Here is a 13,814-nt window from a genome sequence, read left to right as displayed (position 1 = left end):
TTCTTTTCTGTGGGAATTTCAGTAGAAAACACCTCAAGAATGAGGGAGAAAGCAATGAAAGCAGAAATTGAAAGGTTGGGATGAAAAACGTAAATGGAGAAGACATGGTTGGTTCTCTTTAGCCAACATTATGAAGTAGCCAAAGCAGTGAGAATATAAAGACAAACAGAAGTGGAAGTACCACATTGCCGTTAAGCAAGAGGAAGAGAAGACTCCATGACTCTCTAATTTCAATTCTTCTGTGTGACCTTCACCACAAGCTTCCTTTTGCTTGAGGCACGTTTAGTAAGACTGTTTAATGCAGCTACAACAGCCTCAGTAGAGTCAGTGTGACTGGATAAAGATACCTATGGAGAGGGAATGTGTTTGAAGCCCTCACTCATTCCTCCAAACCAACACTCTACCCTTTTCCACCATGTTCTGGGTCTTGGAAGTGCCAATTTGTGTGGACCTCATTACTGACTCCCATCTGCTAGCTTCTGGTAGGCTTTGGCCCTTGGGAGTCATCACAAAGGCAAGAAATCAGACGGTAGGAGAGTAGGGAGACTGGTGTTTATTTTCAGTTTTCTCTCTCCATGTTGCCTTAGGTTGGCTCCATCCCTTCACCAAAGGCCACAGCTTCAGCCAGATGGTGTCCTCTCCATGGAAAAAAGATTCAGGGAAACTGCTCCCTTTCCTTGCCTCTTTGGGACTAGGGATGGGAAGGGCCCCACTGTTGCTAGTCCCAAGGGACTTCACTATCCTCCTTGGTTTCTCTAAACCTGCCGACACCTTTATAAATAGTTGCTGTTATTAAATTCCTGTTACATTACCCAGTAATTCTAAGAGCCTTACTGATACAGGAAGGCAGTACAGCATAGATGGGAAGGGACATTCTGAAACTGGAGGGACAGGAAACGAAAGTGGTTTATGCCTTATGATTGTAGACCATGGTGCTGTACTACTCCAGGGAGCATTTTTCACATTGGGAAGGAATTATGTAACCTATGCCCCTGCTGGTAACTTCTGTTTTTTCTTTTTTTAAAATCTTTTCTTTTTAAAAAATCTTTTATTTTATTTATTTATTTATTTTTTTCAGAGTCTGGCTCTTGTCGCCCAGGCTGGAGTACAGTGGCGCGATCTCGGCTCACTGCAACCTCTGCCTCCCGGGTTCAAGCGATTCTCCTGCCTCAGCATCCCTAGTAGCTGGGATTACAGGCACCCACCACCATGCCCAGCTAATTTTTGTATTTTAGTAGAGACGGGTTTCACCATGTTGGCCAGGCTGGTCTTGAACTCCCGACCTCAGGTGATCCGCCTGCCTTGGCCTCCCAAAGTGCTGGGATTACAGGCGTGAGCCACCATGCCCGGCACCTTGTTTTTTCTTTTAAGTGCAATGAAAAGTCATGCTATGAGAGAGGAAAGGAAAAGGGTGGGGTAGGAAGGGCTCTTTTGTGTTTGGAAGTCCCCTGGAACTGAAGGGAGAGCCAGATGAAGTTGGAGACTATATATATATATATATATTTTTTTTTTTGTCATTTTGGTAACTATTTTGAACTTCCTTGTTGAGATATACATGCAGAAAAGTCCACCTGTAACATATACACAGATCAGTAAACTTTCACTAACTGAACACATCCATGTAACCAGCAGCTATATCAAGAAGCAGGATATTACTAGCACTGCAGAAGCTTCCCTTGTGTCTTTAGTCACTGACTATTTCCCCCAAAGATTACCAGTATTCTAGCTTCTAACACTATGGACTCATCTATCCTGTTTCTGAACTTTATACGCATGGAATCAAACTATATGCTCTCTTTTGTATTTGGCTTCTTCCATTCTATATTGAGCTAATAAGACTTATGTATGTTGCTTTAGCATGTAACTGTAGTTTACTTATTCTCATTACTGTAGGTGTTCTATGTTAAAACAGCCAAAATTTATTTCTTCATTCTATTCTTGATGGGCATGTGGATAAATGCCAGTTTGAGCTACAAACATTCTAGTACCTGTCTTTGCGTGAACAAAAGTATATACAGTTGACCCTTGAACAACTTGGGTTTGAACTGCACAGATTCACTTACATGTGGATTATTTTCTACCAAATGGGGATGGAAAATACAGTGTTCATATGATGCAAAACTCAAGGATACAAAAGGCTGACTTTTTCTATACTCAGGTTTCACAGGACTGACTTCAAGACTTGAGTGTATACAGATTTGGGTAGAAGCAGAGGTCCTGGAACTAATTCCTTGCCTATACAAAAGGACCACTGTATTTCTGTTAAATAGATACTTAAGAATAGAATTGCCAAGTCAGTGTATGCATACAGCTTTAGTACTTACAGCCAAATGGTTTTCTAAAGTGGTTATACCAATTTACACTGCCACTTGCTGGGCATGAGAACTTCAATGGGATCATACATTTTCCGTGGTACCAGTCCAGGATTTTCCTGTGTTCCTAAGGACCCCAGGCCTAAGGAGGGGTCAGGCAGAGAATTCTATTGATCCGGAGTTTGGAATTTATAGTCCAGGATTGAAGAGCAGAACATGAAAGATGTTGATCCAAGAGTGGAGGCTGTCACACACTGGAGCTCTTGGCAGGGTTGGAAATTGGGCTCATTGAGAGAAAACTTAGAAACAGACACTAGAAGTTTAGATTAGTTTGAAGGGCAAGTACAGAGACATAAGAAAGAGCATAAGAGAGTGGAGGTATGACTATTTTGGTTAAAGAATGACATATATGGAGTTTAAGATTGCTGAACTTTGGAGCAGTGTTGGATGAGCTGAGACCCAGGATGAGAACAGCTTTGTGGTGTAGGAGGGTGTATTCAAGGGCACCTTGGTGATGGCTGTGAGAATAAAGGAAGAGAGGGCAACCAAGGAACAGGTTATTTCGGGAAGACGAACTAGAAATAGCCTGAAGAGGCAAGGGAGAACTGAGTTCGTAAACAGCCCCTGTCCTCCAATCCTTCAGAAACCATTGTTATTTAAAAGCTTCTTTTTGTACTTTTTTCTGTAGTTCCTTTTTAAATACTTTTTTTTTTTTCTTTGAGACAGAGTCTTGCTCTGATGCCCAGGCTGGAGTGCAGTGGTGCCATCTTGGCTCACTGGAACCTCTGCCTCCTGGGTTCAAGTGATTCTCCTTCCTGCCTCAGCCTCCTGAGGAGCTGGGACTATAGGCATGCACCACAACACCCAGATAAGCTTTATATCTTTTGTAGAGACAGGTTTTTACCATGTTGGCCAGATTGATCTCAAACTCTTGTTCCTTTTTAACTAGTAATGTCAGTTCTCCTCATTCTCTTCTGTGTTACCGTTTTGTCAAAATTGCTTGACTCTATTTTCTTTGGTGTTCCTTTTCCTTGTCTTCCTCTTCATGCTAAACTATCTGGTTCATTGCCTCTGGGTCTTTAGGATTAAAAGAAACAAAACCAAACATCAACCAAAAAACACCTTTCTTCATGTTATTATCTGTCATCCAAAACCTTAGATCCACTACCAATACTTAGAATATTTATATATTTAGCTTTTCCATCTACTCTTGAGTTCATCCTGTTTGTCCTCTAAATTAATTATTCTAGAACAGAGACTTTTAAAGATTTCTTTCTCTCCCTCTCTTTTTTTTTTTTTTTTGGCCTCTTCTAACAGTGAAAGTGCTTTCAAACAAACTCTCCAATGAAACCCTATATATGGAACAGGCGAATGTGGAGCTGCTGTTACTGTATGCAACCTGAACAACGGGATGCAGTGCCCTGGGTAGGTGCCCTGCTTGCGTGGTCTCTCCCTCATTTCCCTCCCACAGTAGATGCTTCTTAAACACATCTTCTAATTTTCTTGTCGCCGTCTCTGATTCCACCCACAGCAGTGGCAATCAGTTTCATACAGGGTCTAACCAGCCTTACAGAAGTGTGAGCTGATTGTCCCCACTGCAGCCCCACCTCTCTCTTCTGCCTTGGAATTTCTCTAGTCCTCTGGAGCAGGACATCCTTATAAATAACCCATTGTCATCCATGCACACAACTCAGAACAGGGAAGTAAACACCCTGACCTGTGGTAATCTTTAAGGTATATAAATGAAGGTTCTGAGAGTAGAAATTTACATGGGCCATTGTCACAGTCAAATCGATAGTTGTGGAAAACAAAGTGTGGCAATCCTTGACCAGAAGGAGTTGGGAATTGAGGTGCAAATGCAGCTCCCTTTCTTGTCCCAGGCAGATGGTCCTAATATGCATTTCATAAGCTTCTCAGCTGTCCCATAGAATCAAACGTGCAGGTGGCTGTAGCATTGGCTGGCTAACTCCATAACGCATGCCTCCATTGATTTTCCAATGAGTTTTTTCACCATTCACTTTTTCATCTCTCATTCCTGCTCCCTGGAGTCACACTGCCAAAAAACTACTTAGACTTATTCCTCTATGTCAGGTTTTGTTTTCTAAGGCAGCATCCTGTAACATCTCCTAACTTGGGAAAATCACTTCCAAGGTACTCCAAAGTTTCTTCTTGGTTTGAAATCATTGCTTTGGAATCAAATTATGTTGATTTGTTAGAAGAGATATCTTGACTGAAGAACAGCTAATCATTCTCAGTGCTGAGCAGGCAATTTGCATTTAATGTATATAAGTGAAAGCTCTGAGAGTAGAAATTTAAATGGGCCGTTGTCATGGTCAAATCAATCCGTGTGGAAAACAAAGTGAATTTTTAGTGGAGCGGTATAAAAGCTCTAGCCCCTTGGAGAGCCTGTTTGGTCTGGTTTGGAGTTTTGCCTTTAATAACAAATGAAAGTACAGATTTAGGTCTCTAGGGCTTTCTATCTCCACAGCCTCTGGATGTTTAAAAACACACACCATTAGCACTTGCCTCATCTTTCCTAAACTGGCGGTTGTCACGGTTCATTTAAAGAAGTACAACAGTTCCTCGGAAGATAGCAGCCACCTCCCACACCCCTACACCCCCAGACACCCAGGATACATCTTGTGTATACTTAAGCTGTCTCTGACACACATAATTTCTTTTTCAACCCTGAGTAATCAGTCCTTTTTGTACCCTTAGTAAAGAGAACACTGTATTTTTGTACAGAAAAGGTAGGGAGGAAAGGAAAATAAAAGAAAGACCCCTTTCCTCCCAAAATTTCAGTGCAAATTCCCACAAAATAGCAACAAATAAAAGATAGAAAGGAAAAAAAAAAAAGAAAACCACAGAAGTGTCCAGAATAAGGGTATTTGTCAAGTGCTAATTGAGGATCCAGTTTTATTTGTACATGTTGAAATGTTTTCTTTCAAATTCTGGGTATTTAGGGGTTAATAATGTGGCTGAAACCCTGTTGCTTTGAATAGGAGGGATTAGTTTTGTTGTTTCAGGATTAAGGTCAGTCTTATCAACAGGCTGTCAGCAGCCACCCTCAGCCCTACCTACAATCACTCTGCTCATGGTTCTCAAATCCTCCTTTGGGCTGCTGGACCACTGAGCCCCGTGATTTTTCTTTTGAATACCACTAAAGGGGAAGAATATTGGCATGTGCTCGCTCTCGCTCTAAGACACACTGAGAGTTCACCTTAACTTTTTGTTTTCATAAGAGTCTAGGGTCAAAGAGGAGAGAAGAATTCCATATACCTCTTTGAGGCTGTAGTAGATTGATTGCAAAGACAGGCATACTATTCACCACTCTCCGTATGCACACTCTTTCCAATGTGACTGAAGAATTTTTTAACAAGAGGCAGAGCATATTTCTCTGTTTCTTGGATCTGGAAGGGTCTCGTGACTTGCTTTGGCCAACAGGACGTGTCAGAGGTGAAAAGCTTAGCCCTCAAGATAACTTGCATGCTTCCAATCTCTTTCTTGGACTCCTGACTTTGTCATGAGAACAAACCTTGGCTCCCTGCTGGAGAATGAGAGACTTTGTAGAGAAGGAGCCTCAGCCAATAGCTGGCCAACTCCCAGAAGCTGAACTACCCAGTGGGCTGTAGCTGACCACAATCACATGAGGAGTCCAGCAGAGACCAGAAGAACTGCCAGCCAAGCTTATCCCAAATGCCAAACTGCAGAATTGCAAGCTAAATACATATTTATTGTTTTAAGATACTATGTTTTGGGGCAGTTTGTTACCTAGTAGCAGCTAACTGATAACAGAAGTTCATCGCCTCCACCATATTCCTTGAATTTTTTGCCTGGCTTCCCTTATTATCATTAACAGTACTGGCAAAAATGATAACAATAGGTAACAGGAAGATAGAACTATAGAGTGTAAAAGTCGTTTAGGCTCATAGTAACATTTGCGGAATTATTCCTATTTTCTGGACAGGAACGATAGAGAAAACAGTATTAATGCCCTTGACCTTGATGACTTTTGGGTAATGGTCAGAGACTGAGTTTTAATGGAGAAAAATTCAGTACTCCTACTGCTACAATTGGGAACATGGAGATACTTGGGCAGTTTAGTGGTGGACTCGAGAAAGGTATGAAACATGTTTGATGTGAAATTAATTTACTTATACCTAAGATGAAGTCCAGTGAGTACAACCTATGCACATACATGTGATGAGTGAATTTTCTAATTAAAAGTAGCAAGAGAGGCCTGTTTCTGACCCTGATGGCGCTGATTGTGTTTCCTTTCACTTTAATCATCATTTTTAGTGGTATGGAAGGTTTACAAGGCAATTTAATGAACATTATCCCCATTGATATTCCCAACCACCCTGTGGAATCGGTAAGGCAAGCATCATGATGTCCCTTTTACTTATCCATAGACTAAAACTCAGGGAAGTCTTTTTTTTGTTGTTTTTTGTTTTTTTGAGATGGAGTCTCGCTCTGTCGCCCAGGCTGGAGCACAGTGGCGGGATCTCAGCTCACTGCAAGCTCCGCCTCCCGGGTTTACGCCATTCTCCTGCCTCAGCCTCCCGAGTAGCTGGGACTACAGGTGCCCGCCACCGTGCCCGGCTAGGTTTTTTGTATTTTTAGTAGAGACGGGGTTTCACAGTGTTAGCCAGGATGGTCTCGATCTCCTGACCTCGTGATCCGCCCGTCTCAGCCTCCCAAAGTGCTGGGATTACAGGCTTGAGCCACCGCGCCCGGCCACTCAGGGAAGTCTTAATCAAGACTCCTGGTTGAATTCTCTTTCCAGAGCATGTCTATGCTACCCTTTAGTGTGCAAGTTTGTGGGAGGCAGCACATTGCCTTTTACTATTAACTTTCATTTCTCCAACCCTTGTTTGGGGAGGGTGTAGTGATACCTGAGGACAAAGGCTAAATTTCATGGTGAAGGGCAGTAGGTGTAGGCAATCATTTTGGTATTGCTTTGCATGCAGCTTCTTGCTCAGCACCAAAGAATGCTGAGGGGCATTTCACTGAATCAGGATGGATCCAAAAAGTGCTGTGAAGCAGATGGAAGGCAGCACATTTCTCTACAGCAGTGTTTTGGGGGAGATGCTTCGGAGCTGACATGAATCTTGTGAAGGTGTTGTCTTAGTAGGACTCTCTGAAGCAGACCCTGAGACAAGGTTTTTTGGGCAAGTAGTTTATTTGAGAAGAGATTCCAGAAAAAAAAAAAAAAAAAAAAAAATTAGCAAAGGTGGGAAAGAGACAGAGAAAAGCAGATAGCCAGTAAAGCGATTGATAATTATCAGGTGAGTTATCACATGAGCAATTAGACATTGATTCAGCTGGGGAACTCTAGGAGACAATGCAGAACACACACCTTGGAGTTATCCCAACCTAGGGTCAAAGAAGCTGAGGTATGCACTCATCCATCCTCATCCATTTTTGATGACTGCTTGCAAGGCCATTAAAACTTCAGCGTTCTGGCTATCCCTTCCTCAATGCAGAGAATTACATGACTCTTCACTGACAACAGCCTTTTATGAACAGAAGTGTGTGCTTGGAGGATGTGGGCAAGGCATCAGAAGGGTCTGGTAGGAGGATTATGGGCCAAATTTTTCTGATTTCTTTATGGAGATAGGATCATAAACTCAAGGCAGTCAACCCCCTGAATAGAATGGTCTTGAAGCTGTGTTGTGGCAAGAGGCTAGAGCAGCCAAGGATTGTGTAATGGTGGGTGGTAAACACTAGCTGGAGGCATTCTGCCTGGGATTGCTCCTCCAGAACAGTGAGACAACTGAGAGTGTTGGCAACTCATCCAGGGGAGAGCTGCGGGTACTACAGTTAAATGCCTTGATAATGGTTCACTTTTCCTTGGTTTTCTTATTTCCTACATTCTAAGAGACAGACTTGAGTTTCCAAAACTTAAATAACCTGAGGTAGGTACACAGCAAACATGTTTGAAGGTAAATTAGTAAGTGGATGATTGTATGAAGACCTAAATCTTGGACCATGAGGTCAACACCTTCTACTCTTCTAAGAAAATTTGACTTGACATTCATTCCTTGCATACCACTTGTCTCATTATCTGAACTTGGCTCCTTGCTCACTGGGCCAAGGGTTTGGAACTTTATTCTAGCATATGTAGGAAATACTTAACATGAGTACTGAGTTGCAGAGGAGGTACTCCACTATCATTAAATAAAAAGATAGAGGCAATTTGTACTTTCATTTTATCACTTTCAGCCTCTGCTTCTCCAGTGGGTCACTCTGGACCTATTTTAATTACTCTAAATCTTGAAGAATTCCCTGACTAAACTTCACTTTATTGGTGAAGTCTTCTCTGATCATTCTATTTTACAGTAACACCTAGCTATGAATTAAATGTGTCCCCTCCAAAATTCATGTGTTGAAACTTAAACCCCATTGTGGTGGTATTAAGAAATGGGGGCTTTTGGGGAGTGATTAAGTCATGAGAGCTTCACTCTCATCAATGAACTAGTGCTTTTTAACAGGGCTGGAGAGAACTAGCTTAGTCCCTTTTGTCCTTCTACCTTCTTCCATGTGAGGACACAGAGTTTGTCCCCTCCAGAGAATGCAGCAACAAGGCACCATCTTTGAAGCACAGAGAGCAGCCCTTACCAGACATCCAATGCTGGTACTTCGATCTTGGACTTCACAGTCTTCAGAACTGTGAGAAATAAATTTCTTTTATTTATGAATTACCCAGTCTATGGTATTTGGTTATAGCAGCACAAGTGGACTAAGATACACCCTCTCTCCTACCTCTTATGCTCCGCACCCCATTCATTGTGTTGCATTTCTCTACAACATTTACCATTCCATACACTTTATATATTGTTAATCTCTCTCTCTGTAGATTGAGTGTAAGTTCAGTTAATGCAGGGAATTTTCCCTGCTTTGTCTGTTTGCTTTTTGTTTCTCCTATTGCTGTTTTTCCAATATGCAGAATAAGGCTTGGTATACAATGGAAGCTCAATAAATATTTCTTGAATGAATGAGTGAATGAAAGGTAGGTTCACCAGGACCTTCTGCTATGACATCTATTCCATCTTTCTTTGCTTCTCCTTGTTGAACCAAATGTCTCCAGGAGTTTCTTGGCTGGCTGAATTGACAGAGGTGCATTCCTGAAATGCATATTCCAGGACTCTCTAAAACTTCAAAGTCACACACATCTGGCTTAAATCACACCCATATCACTTATTAGCTGAGAGAGCTTGCTCAAATAAACTATTAGTTTCTTCATCTGCAAAATGGGGCTAATAATGCTGGTTTTGCCAAATTGCCAAGCTCTTTTTTTAAAAGAGTTTAATGAGTCAACATAAATGAAGCACTTAGCACAGTGCCTGGCATGTACTAGAAAGATGATCACAAAATATGAATATTCTTTCCTTTCTTTTCCTGTTCAATGCAATTATCAATTTATTAATGAATTAGTGACACGGAGATTGGGGAAAGTTGGTGAAAGCAGTGGCTGTAGGAGGATGTGGAAGAAGGGTAACAGAAATAGAAATGAGAGTCCGACAAGAGAAAAGGACTCTGTTACTGGGATCTGAGGCCACCCTTCACCTTCTGGTCTTTTGTAGAAGGGTTCTCTGCCAGTGCCAAGTACAAGGGAGGTAGAAGATTTGAGTTTTCACAGTGTTCCACATTGCCCTAATCATTTAATTTCTAATGTACTTTCTGAGTTAGCGCATTACCCAGAGCTGATTCATCCCTGGGGCATAGGTCTCCCTTTAGCCTAATGGAGATGACTGCATACAAGCCGTGGTTGGATAATCTCAATCACCAAAAGAAATATGTTTCAGAAAGAATCATGTGACAGGCCTTAAAGCAAAATGCCTGCATCTTACTTTTCGTGTATCCAGTGAAAGGTTTTAATTACTCAAACGATGTGGAAATGCACTCACTCATCTGGCTAAGAACAGATGGAGTCTGGAACAGAATTTTCAAATGTAGCCCGTATTTGACCCCTTGGCAGCTTTGACATGTGCAGTAAATTTATTCACTTTTCCCACCTTCTAGCATCCTTTCTACTACCTTAATTTTAAGGAATAAGTTTGTTGTTACTACTGTACCTTACAATAACTTACAAAAGCCTCTGGCTACTTACAGAGCCTGTTCTCAGGCTTGGGAAAAAGTTAAAGAACTACACATATTTACTGTCATCACTGTTCTTGCTCCTTAATTGTTCTCACCAAACCTCCAGAGATGCTTTTATGGGTAAAATTATCTGACAGTCAACCAAGGCAACCAGGATGAATGTATCTGCATTGCTACTACGGGGATGTAGAGAGAGGTGGAAGAGGTGGCAGAGGTGACGGAAGTGATGATGGTGATGTTGGCAGAAGAGATGGCGGCGGTCAGGTGGTGGTAGTGATGGTGGCAGTGGGAGCGGCGGCGGCGATGGAGGTGATCATGGTGATTATAATGGTAATAGGGTGGAGGTAATGGGCATGATGGTTAAGATGGTGTGGAGGTGGTAGAGCCAGTGGAAAAGGTAAGGTGGTGGTAATTGAGGCAGTGGTGGTGTTAGTAGGAGTAGGGATAGTGATGGTGGAGGTGATGGTGGTGGAGGTGACGGTGGTGGAGGTGATGGTGGTGGAGGTGTTAGTGGTGGTTGTGGTGGGATGGGCAATGATGTTGGTAAAACTGTGGGGCAAGTGAATAAAAAATCTTATGTCTACACAAAACTTTTACATCAACGTTCATAGCAGCGTTATTCGTAATAGTCAAAAAGCGGCCCGGCACGGTGGCTCACGCCTGTAATCCTAGCACATTGGGAGGCCAAGGCAGGTGGATCACCTGAGGTCAGGAGTTTAAGACCAGCCTGGCCAACATGGTGAAACCATGTTTACTAAAAATACAAAAAAAAAAAAAAAAAAAAATAGCTGGGTATGGTGACAGGTGCCTGTAATCCCAGCTACTTGGGAGGCTGAGGAAGGAGAATCGCTTGAACCGGGAGGCGGAGGTTGTAGTGAGCCAAGATCATGCCACTGCACTCCAGCCTGAGCAACACAGCAAGATTCTGTCTCAATAAATAAATAAATAAATAACTAAATAAGTCAAAAAGCAGAGACAATGCAAATATTCTTAATCTGATGAATGGATAAACAAAATAGTATCTATGCATACAATAGAATATTATTTGGCAATAAAAGAATGAAGTACTGATCTGTGATACAACATGGAGGAACCTTGAAAACATTATGCTAAGTGAAAGAAGCCAGTTCCCGAGGACCACACATTGTATGATGTCATTTATATGAAATGTACAGGCAAATCTATAGAGATAACTAGGAAACCAGTAGTTCCCTAGGGCTGGGAGAAGTGAGATGGCAGTGATTGCTAATAGGTATGGGATATTTTGGCAGCAGTGATAAAGATGTTCTAAAATTAGATTGCATATCTCTGTGAATATACAAAAAAATTTAATTATATATTTAAATGGGGGAATTTCATAGTGAGTCAGTAAAGCTGTTTAAATAAAACAGGGAGTCAGTGGTGGTGTGGTAGTGAAGCCCTCAATTTTAGATGGTGGAGATTTTGTGGAAAGGAAGGAAGTAGCTGGGATAGGGTAGCCAGGCTTTCTCTTCTCATGTGAGTGCAAAATCAGGCGAGTCCATGAAGAAATTAAAGCAGATCATCTGGAGTCTATAATTTTTAATAATTTTAAACTAGCTACAAAATGTCAATCACTTCACAAACTGACAGAGGAGACAGGAGGAATTTAATATTACATGCTATAATGATATTTATCTCACAGTTTATATTTCATTCATTTATATTATTTTTTAAAAGGTTTCTTTATCAGCTACTAAACATCTCAGCAATTTGGTGTGCATAGCTCTAGATTAAGCAACAAAGAATTGTACTGATAACAAACCACAGGGGAAATGGTGGTTAGTAAGAGTCAGCCTTATAAAATTTACATCCACACTGTTTCACAGCAAGATTGCTTTCTCCAAAATGTAGCCATCAAAAGCAGCAAACAAACCCTATATTACATCCATTTGACATAATTTCAGCCAAACATATATTTTGCTGGAAATGATTAAATGGTGAGTGTGTCAAATCCATCTTTTTTAAAATTCTTTTTTTTTAAAAAAGGATGATTATGATTTAGAAGTCTCTATATATTGACAGGAAAAAAGTGACACTACTGCACTTTTGCTGGTATAACTTAATCTTGACAGTGTCTCAATACTGAGCATGCTTTGTTGTTGTTCTGTTGTTGTTGCTGTTGTTTTATGTGTGTGTGTGTTGTCTCATCAGTATGCTACTGTCATGGAAAGTTTTTGTTTAAGTAGGAATCTAAAAATCTATTTAGTTCTCATGCATAAATGCATAAATCACATCACTTTTAGTGCAATGCCTGTTATGTAATTCCACATTGTCTAATCATGAAATCATAAAGACAGATAACAGCCATGAGGAACCGAAGACGGCACATTTTGAGAGATTCAGAGCCTGACACTCAAAGGACTGTGGCAGTAGCTCTGTGGAATGTCACAGTTTTACAAGAACAATACTGTGGATTGAAAGAATCAACAGCACATTGAGCATTCCTAAATTGTTGTTATTCAGCAAATGCCACTGAGGAGAGAAAAGGAAAAATGAAACTCAAGACATCAAGGAGTTAGAGCCACCAAATGACCACTATATACAACCTTTGGAAAGAAAGAGACCCAGAGAGAACAAAAGACACAAAGTATTGTTGGGAAGCTGACAGATGACACAGGACAACATTCACAATGGGGGTGGACTGATGTGTGTTATGTGTGCAGACCTACTAGATAATACCATGAGAAAAGCATGAAGGAGCTATCTTGCCTGATAGCATTCAGAGGAGAACACAGATGGGCACATTTAACCACTCCCCAGCATCTTTGTTGCACGTTGGTTGGCCTCATCAATTCTGGTTTTGTTGGAATCAGCCTAGAAAAGGGGGAAAAGAAACAGAACTCAGGTTACCCCTTAAAAATCCATTCACCCTTCTGGGTCCAGGTCCAATACTTCCTCTTGGGGGAAACCACTAAAAACCTCCTTGGTCAGCATGAGACATCCTTTCTTTTGTCTTCCCAGAACGACAGCTATGGCTCTACTTGAACGTGATGGTAGAAGCTTAATTTTCATTTTCAATAATTTTCCCTACCAGAGAGCAGAGGCTTATATATGATTTATCTTTCTATCCTGCAAAGACACTCAATGACTTCTATGGTAGGCATTCACATCTGTTGGACCAAGTTGAATTACATTTCTTATACAATAGGATTGAAACCATGGCTAATTTATTAGCAGCGTCCCTTTGAACAAATCACATCTTGGGGCTCAGCTTTCTTGTCTCCAACCTGGATGATAAAAAATATTGCTAATGAGCATGAGCATGTACAGTGGACCCTTGGACCTCATGGATTTGAACGGTGTGGATCCACTTTCACATGGATTTCTTTCTTCTTTCTTTCTTTCTTTCTTTCTTTCTTTCTTTCTTTCTTTCTTTCT

The 13,814-nt window shown here is 41.2% G+C and overlaps 1 protein-coding gene across 4 annotated transcripts in view; it reads right to left on the bottom strand.

The window, feature by feature from the left end:
* Window positions 1-11,960: 11,960 nt before the first annotated feature.
* Window positions 11,961-13,814, bottom strand: part of SNAP25 (synaptosomal-associated protein, 25kDa) — an 87,272-nt gene continuing 85,418 nt past the window's right edge. For all 4 annotated transcript variants that reach the window (XM_011948860.1, XM_011948861.1, XM_011948862.1 and 1 more), the window contains one exon: window positions 11,961-13,250. In XM_011948860.1, the coding sequence (XP_011804250.1) occupies window positions 13,182-13,250 (69 nt within the window). In that variant the 3' untranslated portion in view covers window positions 11,961-13,181. The remainder of the gene's footprint in view (window positions 13,251-13,814) is intronic.

The sequence above is a fragment of the Colobus angolensis genome, unplaced genomic scaffold (assembly GCF_000951035.1).
Source record: "Colobus angolensis palliatus isolate OR3802 unplaced genomic scaffold, Cang.pa_1.0 Scaffold285, whole genome shotgun sequence".
Taxonomy (NCBI): Eukaryota; Metazoa; Chordata; class Mammalia; order Primates; family Cercopithecidae; genus Colobus; species Colobus angolensis.
Note: the sequence above shows the minus strand (reverse complement) of the source record. Positions and strands in the feature narration are given on the sequence as shown.